Raw genomic sequence first — 19,347 nt, 5'->3', positions numbered from 1 at the left:
GTGATCTGCGAAAGACCTTTTCTTTGAGAAAAAGTGCAAGCTTCAGAAATCAGAATAAACAAAAATTCACAAACAGAACTGCATAGAAAGATGCACACAAACACAGTTTCACAGCTGTGGACTCACAACTAGAGATGGGAACGAACTGAAATATGAACCAAAATTAAGCACAAACCAGGCCGGTTCATGGTTCACGAGCCGCAGTTCATCAGATCCCATTTCTGACCAACCACCACGAACTTTAGGATGGTTTGTTTGGTTCGTTTTTTGGTTCATGACTGCAGACAGGCTGGTGCCAGTCAATCAGTTTCCTAGGCAACAGGGATGGACTTCCTGCACACCTTCTGCTGACCTGGAAGTGACCTTCTGCTGACCTGGAAGTGATGATTTTCTGACCCAGATGTGACGTTTTCACGAACCAAATGAACTGGTTTGTGAACCAGGGGCAGGTTCGTGAAAGTTCATGGTTCGTGGTTCATGAAATTTGACGAACCATGAACCGCATGGTTCAGGGTTTTTCTGGGTTTTTCCGGACTCTATCTCTATCTCTCCTTCTTCACTCTCAAGTATGTATTTCCTAAATAAACTTTTTTAGCCTCTTTATTCAGCACAGCGTAACTTCTCTGCTCTGTTTGCACTCCACTAACAGTTTTACGTCAGAGGACAGGGGGAGGTTTGATTCTCCACTCCTCCACTTGAAGCCAGCTGGGTGACCTTGGGCTAGTCACGGTTCTCTGGAGCTCTCTCAGCCCCACTCACCTCGCAGGGTGTTTTGTTGTGGGAATAATAATGACATACTTTGTAAACCGCTCTGAGTGGGCATTAAGTTGTCCTGAAGGGCAGTATATAAATTGAATGTTGTTGTTGTTATTATTATTATCATCAGGAATATGACTTTCTTAGCTCTTTATCTGGAGTTCCTCTAACTGGAGGTGCCAGAGATTAGCTTGGAGTCCATCCTTGTGCAAACGATGCACTTTACTCCTGAGACACAGCCCCTTGCAGATGTGTCCAATCTGTATTCAATTTTGTGTTTACTCACGTGCAGAAGTTTAACTAATACGTCACAGATCGGCTTATGCACACTGCTGCCAAGGTAGTTTTGTAAGTGTTCGTCATGGAAGATATCTGTACAATAAAACTGGACATTGATTTAGACAGTGTTTTTAGTCTTCAAAGCGCGATGCATTCTTACTACATCCCTGCAAGGTAGGTCAGTATAATATAGCAGATAGGGTAGGTGGAGCCGAGTGTAAGTCAGTGGCATGCCTAAGGCTACTGTGTGAATTTGTGAGATAGATGTGAACCAAAGACCTCCCCATTGACAGTTCTTTGCCGGCTTCCAGAAAAGCACATCAGTGTAAGACATTCACCTCTTGATGTCAGCGCATGCAGCTGACGCCATCTCAGAAGCGGCTGTGAGAATGGGCCTTTAAGCACGTAACCAACTTGCAAAAAGGAATCACAGGTGGCAGAAAATGCCAGCAGGAGGTGTACAGACAGGGAAAAGGGATCGAACAGTTTTGCTTCCATGTAATGTCTGAAGCAAGGCTCAGTATTTTCTGCCTCAACGTGAGTGCTCTTTTTCTGATGCACGAGGCCAGGCTATTCAAAACCTTTGTCCTGTCTTCAAAGCACTTTTCTGAGAAGCTTCTTGGTTCAAGATCCTAAGCTCGGGTTGGGAGCCCCGTAGACTAACTGGCCTTCCCTCGTCTCTTCCCATTTCCCAGGTTTCTATAGCTAGTGGACCTCCTGAAAAACCGGTGTGGAATACATCCTACTTGTTCCAGGGCAGGGATGGAGCGACTGCTTTCTCCGATGACACTGCTCTAGTGATTGAATACTTCAAATCAAGTAAATACTTTTATCTGATGTCTCATGGTGATAACGGATACCTTTGGTGTCTTCCAGGTCTAAACAGGCTTCATGCCCTCCTAAATACTGTAGGCTGCAGAGATTTCCACTGGAGTGGATTGACCATTTAAGTTTCAGAGAAATTTCTCAGTGGGCCACTGACCTAAGGGACCATTGATGGCCAGGAGCAAGCAGAGCCAAGCCCCAGGAGTTCTGCCAGAGCCTCAAGGGCTGCTGAGCTCAGATTCTTCTTAAGCTATGGTACTGCCACATGAGCCTCTCGGCTTGGCTTGTTCCAGGGCTGTTGTCACTTCCAAGATTTCCATGCTGCAGCTTGATGGTGGCGTCTTAATAGCTGATAACACTGTGCTTTGTGACTACCACTAGAGAGATGGTGATTAGAGATGGGCACGAACCAGGAAAATTCCGAACGGTGTGGTTCTTGGTTCATTGCGTTTCACGAACCACGAACTTTCGTGAACTTGCCCAGGTTCGCAAACTGGTTCATTTGGTTCCTTAAACTGTCACTTCTGGGTCTGCAGAAACCTGACCCTCCCTCCCATTGCCTCGGAAATTGATTGAATGGTGCCAGGCCATCTGCAATGACGAACTGAAATTCAAACAAAACGAATCAGTCTAAAATTCATCACGGTTCGTGAGAAATGAGCTCCCACAAACCACCAGTTCACAAACCATGAACTGGCCCGGTTCGTGGCGAACTTTAGTTCATATTTTGGTTCATGCCTGCCTCTAATGCTGATGATACTATGGCAAAGAGACATTCAACAAAGGCTCTTCTGTGACTGCCTTTTCAAGAGAGAACTAACTCATGCATTTTCCCCTCCCCAGAGCCAGAAATGGAAGGCAAACCAAAGCCTCTGGGCTTCTCTGTGCTGCCGCTCACCAATCGTGTATATCGGAGGCTTCTGTCGGAGAGAAGCAAGAATGGGGTTCAAGTCAGAAACCTTCCAATCCAGGTTTCGATTAACTGTTATCTATTCCTTTGTTTATTCTTTGCAATCTTTGTGCCATCTGTAGGTAGCCAATGCCCAGGAAAAACTTGGTACAAGGAAAGACTGCAAAATGCAAAGGTGGGAGAGGGTTCGTTTCTCATAAGGGAGAAACCATCTCAAAGTGGGCAAACTTGATCCAGACCAAGAATTCAGAGTCTCCCTACACGAGACACCTCAGCACATGCACGCCAAGTGTGGGGAGACGCAACGTTAGCTGGGAAGCATAGTTTAAAGAGCCAGAGCCAGCAGAGATCACTCCTCAGAGGGTTTGTTAATTTCATCTTCACCTCCTGGAAGGCTCTGTCAATTTCACCTCTCCAGTCTAAAACTGTGTGGGATCACAGCCAGAGGGCAGCGAGGAATGGAAATGGGCTGGAGCTGCTTTCCAGAGCTGGGCTTGGACCTGGAGAGGTTATAATGGGCTGAAGTTTCCCTTCTGGCATTTCACAGCCCCTTCACACATCTCCAGTATATAGCAAAGCCTTTGCCCTGCCACTGGCTCTGTCTTTTTAAACTACCCTTCTGGGCTACCATTGCATCTCCCGACATGTGTTCTTCACGTGTCAGATGTCTCGTGTAAAGAGACTCTCAGTCTCCTCTCTAGACAGAACTACACATTACCTGCAGTTTCAATGAGAACTTTCTTAAATTTTTATTTGTTTACAGTGCATCTACTAGACTGTGATTTTAAGTCAGGGACTATTATGTGGGTCTGTGTGAGTGTGTGTATCAGTGAGCATATTTAATGTCTTCCCCTTGACCCCACCTTCCTGCTGAAAAGCCGTCCCCTACTCCCTGCTCTTTTTTGAAAAATTACAGGTATGTGCAAAAATAAACAGGAGTTCCACGACACCTTGGTGGTGGTAGAAAATGCTGTCAAGTCACAGCTGACTTCTGGCGACCTCTGCTGGGGTTTTCAAGGCAACGTACTTACAGAGGCGGTGTGCCATTGCCTGCCTCTGCATAGAAACCTTGGTCTTCTTTGGGGGCCTCATATCTGCCACGATTGTCTTTCTGCATAATGTTCTGAACCTCTGAGAATGTGTAAAGGGAACATAGTGGCTGCTTGGCTGTTAGCGGCTTATCTTGCAGGTGTTTTGCTTTCAATTTCCTGGCTGGCTTGAGAACGTGGCCTTGGAGTGCCGCCGGAGACGTATCAGCCTTCCTGAGAACTGGGATGAGTTCATCCCCCCCCCCACCTTCTCCCTTCTCTCCCAGATCCTGGACACTTCACCGCCAAAACCCTAACACTCTCTCTTTCCCAGGGGCGGGAATGTCCCCTTATAATTAACATTGCTTGCCCACCTTGCATTACTTCTGCCAATGCTCCTGTCTGAATATCTTGATACTGGTATCTCTCTTCAATAAAGTAACTTTAACTCATACACCTGAGTGATGCAGTGAAGTGCTTGGGGATTCACCTGGCAAGACCGGACAGGAGATCTTCCACGCAATTACTAACTAAGAGCCAAGCTACAAGTGACGAATGACACTTGCCCTGCAAGTGAACAGACTCGCGTGTATTCCTCCCTGTTCACTTGCCATTCACTTGCTCTCCACTTGTTCAAGTGAATGGCGAGTGAACAGGGAGGAACACACGCGAGTCTGTTCACTTGCCGGGCAAGTGTCATTCGTCACTTGTAGCTTGGCTCACAGTCTGACTCTGCTTAGCTTGCGAGATCTGGTGAGATCGGGCTTGTCTGGGCTATCCAGGTCAGGGCACTATGGCACCTTAAAGACTTTTTTAAAAATTCTAGCACCTGCTTTAGTGGACTAGAGTCCACCTTTCCAGATACATCAGGTGGGTCCACATGCATTCATTATGTATGTGTGTGTACACGTGTTTATACGTGTCTCTCTGTGTGTAAGCATCTGTTGGCCCACTACGCTTTGTGCATTTGACAGAGTAGACTGTACTCCGCCCAAGTGGATTTACATGTTTGTTCAAAGTAGAGGCTACAAGGATAGATGAATTGACCTTGTCTTCCATGTACTGTTTCCCCCAGAATACAGCCCTGAGGACCACATCTGGAGAAGCCCCAACTGTCCAGCTAGGTCTCCAGCTGATCAATTCTGAGGTGAGGCAAAGACAAAAATTGCTCGTAAGATTCATGGACTGACAACAGGTTTACAGCTCAATTATTCGGACTTCCTGTCTGTGCTCTTTGTGAAGTACTGGTAGAAGGCCTCGGTGGTCTATTAGGGTGACTGAGAGACACTCTTTAAATAATAATAACATCCGATTTATATATTCAGGAGGACTTAACACCCACTCAGAGCGGTTTACAAAATATGTTATTAATATCCCCACAACAATCACCCTGTGAGGTGGGTGGGGCTGAGAGAGCTCTGGAAGAGCTGTGACTGACCCAAGGTCACCCAGATGGCTTCAAGTGGAGGAGTGGGGAATCAAACCCAGCTCTCCAGATTAGAGTCCCGTGCTCTTAACCACTACACCAAACTGGCTTTCCTACACCAAACTGTGTGTGGAGAATTGGGAACAACTGCTAGAGGATCAGATGGATATTGAAGATAAGATGGGATGGGTAATCTTGGAGCGGTTTCTCCTGTATAATTGCAGGATTTGAGTCCAGTGGCACCTCAGAGACCAACAAGATTTTCAAGGTGTAAGCTTTCGCGAGTCAGAGATCCCTTCTTCAGAAGTGTCTATAAATCTTGTTCTACTGCAGACCAACATGGCTACCCACCTAAAACTATGCTGTATAACTGAAGCCCTGTACATGAGACACGGCTGTAATTCTTCCCCCTTTTCTGTGTGTAAGTGGGCATAGGACCAGAGCCTGAGGTAATGGAGCTTTTTACTTTATACTTGCAATTTCTCCTAACCTTCTCACGTGCTGCTACCAAACTGCATCTTATAGGCTCGGGTGATCCCTGTTTCAGAAAACGGTATCTGTTTTCTCTTACTTGCCCCTCAAAAATCACTGTCCATGTTTTGTCTTTGTTTTTAACTCTTTGGGGATGCCCTGTTGGCATTTTGTTGGCATAATTTGCAAGAGATGAGCACCTCCCTAGCATCTTGCATGCCAGAGACAAGAATCTGTCCATACATCTCTCCTTGGCCTTTCCTCCCAGGAGCTTGGAGAGATGCATATGGTTTTTTCCCTTCCCCTTTATCTTCAGAACAACTGTGTGAGATAGGTTACACCAAGGGAGAGAGAGGGAGAGGAAGAGGGAGAAAGACAGAGGGGGAAAAGAGTGGGGGAGATTGGTTGAGGGTCTCCCAGTGAGCTTCATGGATGACTGGGAGTTTGAGCTCAATTCCTAATCTAACTCTGTAATTCACACAATCACAGAGTTGGAAGGGGCCATACAGACCATCTAGTCCAACCCCCTGCCCAATGCAGGATGAGCCTAAAGCATCCCTGACAAAGATTCATCCAGCCTCTTCTTGAAAACTGCCAGTGAAGGGGAGCTCACCACCACCAGCTGATTCCACCTTTGAACTACTCTGACCATCAAAAAGTTTTTCCTAATATCCAGCCGGTACCTTTCTGCATGTAATTTAATCCCATTGCTTCGAGTCCTATCCTCTGCTGCCAACTGGAACAGCTCCTTGCCTTCCTCCAAATGACAGCCTTTCAAATATTTAAAGAGAGCAATCATGTCCCCCCTCAATCTCTTCTTCTCCAAACTAAACATTCCCAAGGCCCTCAGCCTTTCCTCGTAGGGCTCAGGGCCAAGCTACAAGTGACGAATGACACTTGAACGGCAAGTGTATTTCTCCCTGTTCACTTGCCCTCCACTCAATCCACTTGCCGTTCAAGTGTCATTCGTCACTTGTAGCTTGGCCCTCAGTCTCCAGACCCCTGATCATCCTCGTCGCTCTCTTCTGCACCCTCTCGATTTTGTCCTAAATCACACTGGATCACCTACTTGGGCAGCAGCTTGCTTTTAGCAGATGCATGTTTAAATTTATGGGTATGATCACTGATGTACTGTGCTTGCTGTTTCACACTCTACAGCTGCTGAGATAAGATTGTAAGATATTGCAGTACAATAATACCAGAAATGTGTATGTTTGTAACCAAAGAACGCTCCGTTCGCTCTAGCTTTGGCTTTTAAATCAGTGGAAATTTGGCCATTACATCGTAAATGCTAACAGTAGGGGGTGCTGAAGTTACCCTCTGCTACGTGTAATGGTGTAGTTGAGGGAGGGGGCCTTAATATAAGAATAAGGATTTCGCAAGCACGTCCCTATTTTCATCTGTTTAATTTTGGAGGTTGTGGAACATAGCTCCCCTCCGCTAACCCCCATAACATTCTGGCCAACTGGTGTGAAACCAGTGCTGGCAAACAGCAGGCGGGCGGACAGCTGAGTGCCAGAAGCAGGCTACTCCCAGAGCAATTCCATGAATATAAATGACGGTTGATATAGCCCATAATGCACTCTTCTCTATCTCTCCCCCCCCCCCCCCCGCTTCAAGCTCTTGTAAAAGAGGCTGTGTTAAAATAACACAAGCGGAGAGAGCTCAGATTTGTGAGGAACCATCTTCAGCTTGTCAGACGAAATTATGTCATAAGGGGTGGAAAGAATGCTCCAGTCCTTCAAAAATAAACACAGGTGTGTGTGTGTGTCTGTGAGGGAGAGATTATTAAAATGCCAAAGAGGACTGGCCAACAACTGATCCAGAAATAACACAAAGTTAGGGTGGGTCTTGTGTACAAAAAAAGAGGCCCTGCCTTTCTCTCAGGGTGGCCATCTTGGGGTTGGGCAATTCCTGGAGATTTGGGGGTAGGGCTGCCAGGCCCTTTCCTCTCTATTGAATGGATGTGTGAGTGTAATTGTTTGTCTAGGGCACCAAAAAACTGTGGGCCAGCTTTTTCTTAGCTACAGAATCCTGGTTTGATAATAGTGCACGCACATTGTCAGAGTGTATAGTTTAAATGGGCACACAGAATGCCACACAGGTACATTCTCCTTGCCTTACCCGTGTCATGTGGCGCAGAGTGGTAAGCTGCAGTACTGCAGCCCAAGCTCTGCTGAGTTCAATCCTGGCGGAAGCCGGGTTCAAGTACCCAGCTTAAGGTTGACTCAGCCTTCCATCCTTCCGAGGTCGGTAAAATGAGTACCCAGTTTCCTGGGGGTAAAGGGTAGATGACTGGGGAAGGCAATGGCAAACCACCCCGTAAAAAGTCTGCCAAGAAAACGTCATGATGCAACATCCCCCCATGGGTCAGTAATGACTCGGTGCTTGCGAGTAAGACATGTAGAGTTTATCTCGGATCTATGACCAATTTTGACCCCTCCCTTCCTCCGAGGATCAGAGGGCGGCACACACAGTTCTCCCCTCCTTTGTTCCATTCTCACAACACCCCTGCAAGATTGGCTCCATGGGCAAGAATGGGTTTGCACTCAGATGTCCCCGCCCCCTAGTCTGCCACACAAACTGCTACTCCCCACAGGCTGTTGGGGCACCTGACAAATGGCCCCAGTTCAAATTCTTTGCTTCTTTTGACAACGAAGGGTGTAATGCTCCGTCTCATTGAGCATGCTGTTTTTAGTAGTCAGGTGTCACGGAAAAGTCCACAAGTGTGGGCTGCTGGCAACAGGCCTCCTCTGCTGACTGGTGACAATCGGAGGCATCCTACCTCTGGATCCAAAGGTCCCATCCAGCGATCACAGCTAATGGCAAGCGATAGACCTACGCTGCATAAATGTGTCTGATTTGCTTTGAAATCCATTTCCAGCCAGACAACTCTTCTTTACAGCAGAAGGTGTTGAGAATTTCCAGTTGCAAAACCCAACCGAGAGACCTTTCCTTCTTTTTCTTTTCTCTTTCCCTCTGCAAAGTTAATTTGGGCCCGAGCTGAGAGCTGGCAGGTTAATTCCATTGCTCTTTCCCCCTTGAGAGCCCCCACGGCTGGGGCAGCGCTGTCTGGTGAGTTACTTTGGAGTAATTGCCCAAGGGGGTCAGCGGAGAGGGGCCCGCGTATGATGAATTATTCACAGGGGTGTCGGTAAGTGCAGAATTAATCCCCTTCCTTCCAGCTGGCTGCTGCGGTAAATTATCACTCCAAGTCATGCGGGAAAATGCCGTGGAATTCATTTAGCTGATTATTGTTTTGATCTTGGAACTGTTATTTTTCCTGCACTCCTCCTCTTCTCCCCTCCCCCGCCCCTTCCAATGTCTGTCCAATTGAGAGAGGGAACAAAAAATATCGAGTGACAGGCTCGGCTTCTTAATTTTACTGTTAAAGCTTGTAGCAACAAATTGGCCCGAGCAACAATAAAAAGGGATGAATTTGTCGCTAGAGGCACAGAGGAAGGAAGGTTGGAACTGACATCACAGGTGCAAACAATCGCGGCTTTGCGCCGAACTGGACCTAGCTTTGGTCTGTCTCATGAATGCTTATGCTGGAATCAATGTGGCCAGTCTTCAAGGTACCACTGGACTGCTCCCTTTACCTTTAACCCATCAGGACCAGCGACTGTGAGCATCTTTCTGAACAAACTAGCAGGCTATGGGTTCTGTCTGCCAGTGATTTTGGTGGGAAGTGCTGGTTGCTAGAGGCCTTTCTCACGTTCCAGTTTACTCAAGATGGGTAGCCGTGTTAGTCTGCCTGTAACAGTAGAAAAGAGCAAGAGTCCAGTAGCACCTATAAGACTAACAAAATTGGTGGTAGGGTATGAGCTTGTGTGAGTCACAGCCCAGTATCTGAAGAAGTGAGCTGTGACTCACGAAAGCTCATATATCCTACCACAAATTTTGTTTGTCTTATAGGTGCTACTAGACTCTTGCTGTTTCCAATTTACTGTTCCTGAGCCTAGACTTTTTTGCCTGATGCTTGAAGGGAATCCTTTTCTTCCCTCTGTTATCGTCCTTGCATTTATTACTCTTTAGCACACTCCTGCACAAAGATTTCTCTGAGGTGATTCCCAAGTCCCATCAATTTGACTAAGGTTGCCTGATTTTTCACCAGCCACTGCTCCTGTGCCTTGCTCTAACTTCACTGGGAAGGCTAATCAAAAACAACTGGCCCATGGAGGCTCTAAGTTAGTTCCTGCTTGCAGCTGCAAACCTCCAGTTACCCTTCCCCACCAGAAGTATTCCTAATGGGTTGTCCTTTTGAATCAGATCCCGGTAGCTGTCACTTAAACAAGAATTTGATTGGCGGTAGTTCCCGGGTTTGACTGCAAAGTATGAGAAACTCTGGGCTCGCTCAATCAAATCTCTGTCCAAGGCCCAGGAGCCGCAGAAGCCAGGTTTCCCCTTACCTGTTGGCACCCTTTCCAAACACCAGAATTCTGGCCACAGGTTTTATGCCACAGTTCGTTGCTTGCATTGGGCTCTGAAAGCATGAAGGCTGCCGCCAATGCAAAAATACACATTTGCATTTGACGTTCGTGGGAGCCCGCCCAGTCTTACAGACTACCGCTGAGCCTGCTCAAAGCCATTCAGGGGGGCTTAATTAATTCTAAGTGAAACAAGAGTCTTGCTTTTTTTTTTCCTTGGTCGCTGTCATTTTAAACTGTTTTAACCGAGTAACATGATTTCCCCCCCCCTTTAAAAACACACACAAAAGGAGCTTTTGGCAGATAACAGTGGAATTAAACCCATCACGTGACGTGGCTGCTTTAAAGTGACAGGTGCTGACAGATTGCGAAGCACGCAGTGGGCTGCACGGAGAGGAGAACATAAATTAATCTGATCACATACAATGGCATGTGTGGAAGGGCACTTTTCTATGAGGCAGAATGGGCGGGGTCTTTGGCAGGGCATCTTTGCATTTTGCTTGCCATATCCTCTTCCCGCTGTACTTATTGACGTGCATGTTCAGTGCCTGCTTTTACTGAATTCACATCTAATGCCAAGAGTCTTATCTGCAGTCTGTCTCTATCTTTATTAGCAAACGGTTGTCTCACTTAGGAATTTGACCTTGCTTCCTTGCTGGTGTGTGTAATAGGGCTGAGCTGACACGGGAGAGGTGGTTGTGTGTGAGCGTGTGTATGTGTTTCTTGCAAAAGCGCATCTCCTGTGAAACGTGTTCCTCTCCCATTCCAGCAGGAATTCGAGAGGTCTGCAAAGTGGGGGTGAAGATGTCCTGCCCTTCAGACCGAGTGCCCAAAGCATTGCTCTTGCTCTGCAGTGCCACTGGCAATCGCATTGTTGTGACTTGATTGGAGAAACATTTTGCATGAACTTGTTCCCAGTGAGCGTGTGCGGATACGTGCCTGCATGCAGGTATGGGAATAATTGCCATTGGGTAGCCCAGCGCAAGGTCAAGGGGGACTCGAATGGAAAACCAGCCCCACGTGATGGAGCACCTGCCATGGGTCATCAGAGATCCCACCACTAACACTTATCCCATTTCCTAATGGCAACGCCGGAGGAAGCTCCATAAGAGAGCCACGTTCTGCTCCCTCTGGATGCTCTTCCCACTAGGAAGCGACATCTCCCAGGCTCATCTGAGGGCCTGAGTTGCAGGCGATGCAGGGGAGGCGAGCGGGGAGATGGCATGGTGGCCGCCATGTTGTGGAGGAGCAGGGAGTGACCAGGGGCCAGGTGAGCACGCCCAGGCACATCCGGTGCAGGCCTCTGGTCTGGGAAGCTGCCCCACACCCCTCGGCACTTGGCCAGTGGTGGCATCCCACCCAGCCCTCCCTTTCGTCACAACTTTGGAGTGAGTAGGCAGTGGATTGGGGCATTGGGCACCGATCTGTTCAGGGGGAACACGGCCCTCGGGCTCAGTTTCCCTATTATGGGGATCCTCATAAGGGGTCTGGGGAGTGAGGAATGGCCGGTGCATGCCCAGTCGGGGGCTGCCAGTCCACCTCACTCCCAGGTGGCAAGGGATGATTCACACAGGGGTGTATACCCACGTGGCATCCCACTGGCTGTCATCCCATGGTCCCCCCCCCAAGCAGGAATCTGAGGGGGTGTATGAGTCATCGGCTTGGCAGGTGGGTCAGCCAATGCTCGGATCTGTGCCCTATGTGCACCTTTGCTCCTTGAGCTGTAATCTCAATAAAGTTGATAGCAGAATATGCAGTGATGGCAAAACTGACTAGTTATATAAATAGAAGACCGATAAGTGAACTTGAAGAGAAATGGGGGAATTATTTTGTTTATAAAGAATAAAATAAATAAGATGTTGCAGTTTTATAAAGTAGAATAAGATCACATACTGACCTATTGCATATAGTTTATAAGAGCTTATAGTTTATAAGAGCTTATAGGGGAGAAAGGTATGAATAAACAAATATTTAATTGCTAAAATAGTTTGTAGATTTGGAAACTGATAAAGTTAGGGACAAGTAGAGAGGATTGCTATGTTAATCAGTTATGTAAAGAGTTAAGATGAAACAGTGCAGCAATAATGGAATGAGGATTATATATGGATATATTGTTAAATATTGAATATAAAGCTACGATAAGATGGAAATGGGCAAATATTAATGACGAGGTAGATTGCATGATGTATTTAGTTTGGAAAGGTAAATGTGAAAATATACAGTAGCTGGGATAGTATATGTATTCTTTATTTTAATATTGATTAACTCTGAGTAAGATATGTTTTGAGTACTCTGTATTTTAATAAATCTTGTAGTGCAAAATCCTATCCCTCCTTTGACCCTGTATCTCCCCCTCTTCTTTCTGTACCCCTTTTATTTTGAAAATATTAAAATAATAATAATAGTGGCCTCTTTACCTCCAGCGCTGTGTCCGTGTGTTTTTGTCGCCGTGCCCCCTCCCCGCTTTTCATCCCCTGGAGATGCTGCAGTGGGGGGATGAAAAGAAGGGGTTCTTGACACAGGAGTAGTGGTGAAGAGGAAGGGGGGGACCATGAAACAGAGTGGAGGCGAGGCAGTTGTGACAGGCAACCCATGAACATCCTGGGCCCCAAAGGGCCACAAACATCTTCCGCCACCTGTGCTTCCAGTTCTGTAGTGGTCTGTGTATCTGTCCTTCTTTGCCCAAATGCATGTGCATAAAAGCCAAGGAAATCACTCGGGGTAAATATTACTAAAGGGAACAAAAGGCCAGTGCCCGAACGGAGTAAGAATCTCTATTATTCTCCAGCAGGTCTCTTCCTGCCGTAACTCCCCCACTCGGCATCGTTAGAAACCTTGATCGCTGCGGAAATTATACGGGAGTGATAGAATTACTAGTGAATGGGAACGGATTGAGCTGGACTCGCTTTGTTAGACAGCTAATGAGTGGGATACAGCAGAGCCCTGGCAAAGTGGGGGAGAGAAATAGAGAGAAATTAATGCCTTTGTGGTCAAAAATTTGTCAGTTTCCGTTCGCTTCTCCCAGAGGAGAGTTTAGGGGGAGAGCTAATTGAATTAGGGGCACGTGCAGCTCCGGTAGCCAACCCACAAATCGGTCTCCTTCAGGCAAGGAAACGGGTGTCCTCCTTTCAGCCCACCTCAGAACACCGTCTGGGCACTGGCCTGCTGTCATTGCAAGGAGCATGATAAACCACTGCATTTTGCATGAACTGGTTCCCAGTGAGCATGTGTGGATGTGCGCGTGCATGCAGGTATGGGTATAATTGCCATTTGGCAGCCCAGAGCTTGCTCCCCTTGAAGTGCAAGGTCAAGGCCTCGAAGCCTAATGAAACGCCTGGACCCTGAAGGCTGTATCGGGTGGTTTTAATGAAGCCCTGATCAGCAATGCTGCCGCAGTTCTTGGGAAATCTCTTACTCAGTGTTACCCTCTTCCAAGCCCTGACACCAGGGGCTTAGGGGAATGGAGCAAGAGAAGGCTTTGGGACCAAGAGGTCCCAGGCATGTCTGCTTTCTCATCACGGCCCTAATGAGGCACCAGTGCCTTCAGTCACGGAGCAAAAGATGGCGAGGGCCACTTTGCCGTCAGCCATCCGCAGCGACCAATTTAGCATGTTAGAAACAGATTACTGGCAAATGAATAGGCCGTTGCACGGGGCACGGCGATGAATGCCGAGGGGGAGCCAGGCGAGATTGCCTTCCTTGGGAAATGATTGAAGCTTGCTCTAACAGAATCCTCCTCAATTAGTGATCCACCCCTGTTTGGTTAAGGACCATCTGCCTGGAGTCATTTGCTTGCGCCGTTGACGAGGCTCACTAATAGCAGCTTCGTAATTGATCTGTACGACCACGCCAAGGCGGAGAGGCAATCTTTCCCGGGCCAATGAGAAGGGGCTTGAGCATGCTGCAGTCTTTTCAATGATAAGAGGCAGGTGGCGATTGGAGGATATCATAGCGTATTCTTTTGGGTTTGGAAGAAAGGTGCATATAAACATTTGTTACGCTTCCACCTGGTTAAGGTTTAGGCTGCAGATGCTTTTGTTTACTTGGGTATTTGGCAATTAGCGTGTGTGTGTTTAAACACATGAAGCTGCCTTCTGCTGAATCTTGATGTAGCAAGATCAGAGTTGTCTACTCTGACCGGCAGCTGCTCTTCAGGGTCTCGGGTGAAGATCTTTCACGTTAGCTGATCCTTTTACCTGGTGATGCCGGGAACTGACCTGAGACCTTCTGCATGCAAAAGAGATCCTTTTCCACCCAGTCACAGGCCCTCCCTATTTGATAGCCATTTGTTTTCAGTTGACGGGTTGTTGCTCATTTTCAGCTGCTTCTAGATTGTATAGTCTGCATCCTGGCCGTTTCAGCTGCTGCTTTGAGTAGTTATATATTTCAAAATGTTTGCTTGTCACTACTTTTACTAACTAATGTTTTAACGCTGTTGCTGCTGCTGGCTCTGTAGGTTGGACTGACCTTTTGTATGGCTGTGATTTTATCTATGGGCACCGCTTCAAAAGCCCCCTTATAAAGATAACTTCAGGTAAGGTTCGCGTGGCCAAGTTTTTGTTCAGCCAGAGCTGCCATGCTGTGCATGGAAAGCAGGAAAAGTATCCAGTGGAGTTCTTTCTTGCCTTGCAGATGAAGCAAGAAAGCAATTAAAGAAAAAGACAGCCAGAAAAAGTTGGGAAGCCTAGAGGAAATTGTGTGTGTGTGTGTGTGTGTCTTGCAACAGCAGGTTTAACCTTGCCAACTGGGAGCGCTGGGGTGGAAGGGAATACATTCTGCCAAAAACAAGGAAAGAAGCCAGACCTAGAAAACTGAGAGAATATTTTTCCATGGATCTGTTGAACTTTGGGGGTATTTCTACATACATGAAGGCAGTGTTGCAGTGTTGCATACACTAAAAAATTAGAATAAAAACTTCCACCTGCTCATGGAAGTATTGTTGTGCCTTTAAAATCAGCAAGCCCAGCAGAAGTTCTAACAAATCGAGCCTTTTCTGGTTTATGGACGCAACAGCCTGTGCAGAGGAACATCGCCTCTGAACACGGACTTTCCATTCTTAGAGATTCTCTATGGCCTCCTGGAAAACTTGTCCTCTACAAATATGCTTAGTCTCATTTGAAAGCCGTCTTCACTAGTAAATATCTTAACACCCTGTTTCGTTTTGTTTTTTATACAGAGGCCAGACACTTTTCTGAATCCGTCCACCACGAACGGCCTTCCACTCTTGGATCCTGACTTGGTGGACAAGCTTGGGAATATCAAAGAGCCATGGACGAGGCCTTCTTCCAAGACCACGGTCAATCCTGCGTCCAGTGAGGAGGTGAGCCCAGCCCTTTTTCTTCTGACGCTCTCTCCACTTCTCTGAGCCTTGAAGGCTGGGACGGTGCAACAGGACAGGTCCCTTTTGATTGTTGAACTCTGAAGACTTAAGGTATCCTTTGTAACACTTGCTTTATTTGCACACATATAAGCAGAGCACATTGGAAGTATGCAGAGTCCCACAGCAGGCAGCACAACGGCTAATCCTGCATTAGTTTCCCCATGCGATCGACACTGGTGCCCTCTTCTCTCCAATCCAGACCTTAAACAACTTTTGACCCATCCTCTCTCTTTCTTTGCCCAAATACACACTGAAACAACTTTAATTTTCCCCCTCTCCCCAATTCAGCGTTCTTAATTTGTAAGATTCCTGCCTCTGCCCTCCTCCAAGAATCCCCTTTTCACATTTTTCCCTTCTGTGAATCAAACCGGCGATTCTTTGTTTTTGCACCGTTTTATGCTTTCTTGCATTGAATTAAAATCTATGCAACTTCCAGTGTTACTTATGCTTCAACAAATCAGCATTATGTATGTAAACGAACATACCTTGGCTGTGTACACACTGTATACATTGCACATTAAAAATGTACAATGTGCCTACACAATGCAAACAAGTCTAGAAATTCAACCAATAACCATTGACAAATAAGTAAACGATTATAGAGAGAGACCAAGGGCCAAGCTACACATGACGAATGACACTTGAACGGCAAGTGGATTGATTGGAGAGCAAGTGAACAGGGAGAAATACACTTGCCGTTCAAGTGTCATTCGTCATGTGTAGCTTGGCCCCAAGAGAACATTCATGCATCTCTAGTCTTGGAACCCACTCTGCAGGAAGATTTTTTAAAAAATTCTACAAACGTAAAAAAATCTGTAAGATACAAAAAAAACCCCCTATAAACTGCCGTGGACAAAATATCAGCAACTCACCCCGACCACAAGCAAGTATTTGGCGTAGTCTTCTTTGACACAACAAGGCAATGCTATCTTCACACTCCCGCAGTGCTTGGGAATGGCTGGAAAAGTGTCTCAAAAACCACATTTGGGAGTGTTTTTCAGTAGACAGCCAGGAGATTGAAGCCTTCTTATGAGGTTTTTGTACTTCAAATGTGAAGTGCATTGAGAGAAGTGAACCAATGAGAACTTCATCATCTTTGTCTATAGAAAGAGAAGCTCTCTATATTGAGGAAATGGTGGCTCCCACACTGGCTGGAAGAGCCAGGAGGCAAGCTGCTGACACTGTTGTTACAATGCCTTATTTATCTAAGGTATGAGTGTGTATGTGCCCCTTAGCCCAAAGGCACTGAGGACAGTTTACAAGTTACAAAATCAACAACATCTTGTTTTGAGGCAGGCATAGGGTCTGAGCGTTGCAGTTTTTGTCAAATGAAGCTGAAGCCCAGAGTAAACTTGGAAGGAAATGAAGATATGAGAATCTGAAAAGGGTTTTTGTACGTTCTTGGTTGCCCTAAGCATAAATATGTCGTTCAAGATAATTTAAGGCAGGTAGCCGTGTTGGTCTGCAGTAGAACGGTAGGATTTGAGTCCAGTAGCACCTGAGAGACCAAGAAGGGAGCTTTGACTCTCGAAAGAAGAAGAAGGGAGCTTTGACTCTCGAATTGAAAAACCTTGTTGGTCTCTAAGGTCTCCCTGGAATCAAGTCCTGTACGTCATTCAAGGCACACTGTGCATCTAGACAGGTTCCTGAGTTGTAAAGTTTGAACTCCCTTTCTAAATTTACTCTCTTTTCCTTCCTGCCACCCCACCCATCAGTTCTGCAGGTGAACATGCTGAATTTTTCAGGAGGAGTATAGCATAGCCCTGACCTGGATAGGCCAGGAGAGCCTGATCTCGTCAGTTCTCAGAAGCTAAGCAGGGTCGGCCTTGGTTAGTAATTGGATGGGAGACCTCTGATGAAGACCTGGGTTGCTACGCAGAGCCAGGCAATGGCAAACCACCTCTGTCCGTCTTTTGCCATGAAAACCCCACCAGGGGTCACCATAAGTCAACTCTGACTTGAGTGCTAGATTTCATTCATTTTCAGTATAGCATAATGGCTAAGAGAATGATCTGGGAGTTCAGCAGTTCAAAAACCTGATCTCAGCTGCATTTGGCGATCCCAGGCAAACTGCTTCCCCCGCCATCTTCAATTCCCCAATCTGCCATATGGGGATGCTGATACAGGCCTACCTTACAGAGCTGTTGTATGAATGACTGTAATAATGTGCACACACAAAACTTTTCACGGTTCAGAGCAGGGGTCCCCAACTCCCGGGCCGTGGACCAGTACCGGTCTGTGGCCTGTTAGCAACTGGGCTGCACAGGAGGTGAGTGGTGGGTGAGCGCAGAGTTGGCTCCAGGGAGCAGGTGAGGTAAGCGGTCTCCATCTTGGGAGGGGCAGACGCACCTTGCCTGCGCCTCACCTGGCCGGCTCTGCATGTTTCATTAGAAATATCACTTACTTTTGCTGGCTGCTTTCTGGACCTGGATGCTCGCACTGCCCCCCTGGTGGACGTAGCAGCATACTGCGCGCACACCCCAGCTGACACCCATCATGCCTCTGGGTCTCTCCTCCCGCTCCCAGTCAACATACCATTCCCCACCCACCCCAGTCCGTGGAAAAATTGTCTTCCATGACACCGGTCCCTGGTGCCAAAAAGGTTGGGGACCGGTGGTTCAGAGCACTTGTGCAAAATCTTGCTTGAACAAGATATGGCCAGTTTCTAGAAGCCCAGATCTTAGCAATAGTTACTGTGCTCTGCCTTCAAAAGTGGCTGGCCGTGGGAGTTTCAAGGTTTCCCGTTTGATCAGACTATCCAATTCTGAATCCATTTATCCAATCCTTTGCTATTACAGCTGCATTAGTCTGCAGACCCCAGGACCCCATTCCATACCTTTCAGCTCCTTGGATATACAGCTGACATCAGCAAAGCTTCCGGCATTGATAAAATCGGAGTTAGCTGAGTAGCTCCTCGCTAAGTGAAGGCTTTCCTATGCTCCATCTGTCTGGATTTTAAAATAACATGTCATTAAAGCTCGGCTATTAAAACATCGAGGCCGATGCAGGAGAGAAAGATGGGGTGGAGAGGACAATGAATGCAAGGTTGTATTTGAAAGCGCTGTTTAAATTGCGAGATTTATGCACAGCAGAGTTTGCATTTTTTTAAAAAAGGGTGACCGATCTGGATTTGCTGCCAGGGCAATTGAATGTGAGAGTGGAAATTGCAGAATGGGTAGGAAGACGGCATGGTATAGACGGATCTCCTCAGAAGCTAAGCAGGGTTGGTGCTTGGATAGCTACCAAGGGAGGCTCTGCAGAGGAAGGCAACGGCCAGCCACCTCTGCTCCTCACTTGCTTTGAAAACCCCTTAAGTCAGTTGTGACTTGATGACTCGCACATATATAATTGCAGAGCTCTGCAAGCCTTGACCTAAGAACAGCATGACAGGGAACAGAATGAAGGAAGGTCAAAATGGTGGGAACAAAGAAGGAGTGTAGAAGCTTGCAGTTTTATATGTGGGATGACGGATGAGCCGGCAGAAGGAGAGAACCATGTGGTTTTCTGCGGGATTTGAGTCTGGTAGCACCTTACAGGGAAGACAAAACTGGGAAAGGAGAATCAGGTTTACCACTCTGAGGGCCAAGCTACACATGACGAATGACACTTGAACAGCAAGTGTATTTCTCCCTGTTCACTTGCCCTCCACTCAATCCACTTGCCGTTCAAGTGTCATTCGTCATGTGTAGCTTGGCCCTCAGTCTGAATTGGGTGGTTCCACGTGTCTGTGTTTTAGAAGAAAAAAACCATTCGGGATCTTATCCATAAAACTTCCAGCATCATGTCTTGTTTGGCCCTGAGCCAAACTCATCAGAAGTGACTTCAAGTTGTTCTTACTGTTG

General features: G+C 47.0%; 1 protein-coding gene across 1 annotated transcript in view; it reads left to right on the top strand.

Annotated features, from left to right (window-relative positions):
- Positions 1–19,347, top strand: part of CCDC33 (coiled-coil domain containing 33) — a 156,158-nt gene that overhangs the window by 93,048 nt on the left and 43,763 nt on the right. The window contains exons 9-12 of the mRNA XM_055002307.1: positions 1,731–1,854; positions 2,704–2,831; positions 4,874–4,945; positions 15,302–15,445. Of these exons, the coding sequence (XP_054858282.1) occupies positions 1,731–1,854; positions 2,704–2,831; positions 4,874–4,945; positions 15,302–15,445 (468 nt within the window). The remainder of the gene's footprint in view (positions 1–1,730; positions 1,855–2,703; positions 2,832–4,873; positions 4,946–15,301; positions 15,446–19,347) is intronic.

This window comes from Eublepharis macularius, chromosome 18 (assembly GCF_028583425.1).
Source record: "Eublepharis macularius isolate TG4126 chromosome 18, MPM_Emac_v1.0, whole genome shotgun sequence".
NCBI lineage: Eukaryota > Metazoa > Chordata > Lepidosauria > Squamata > Eublepharidae > Eublepharis > Eublepharis macularius.
This window is presented reverse-complemented; position numbering and strand designations above follow the sequence as displayed.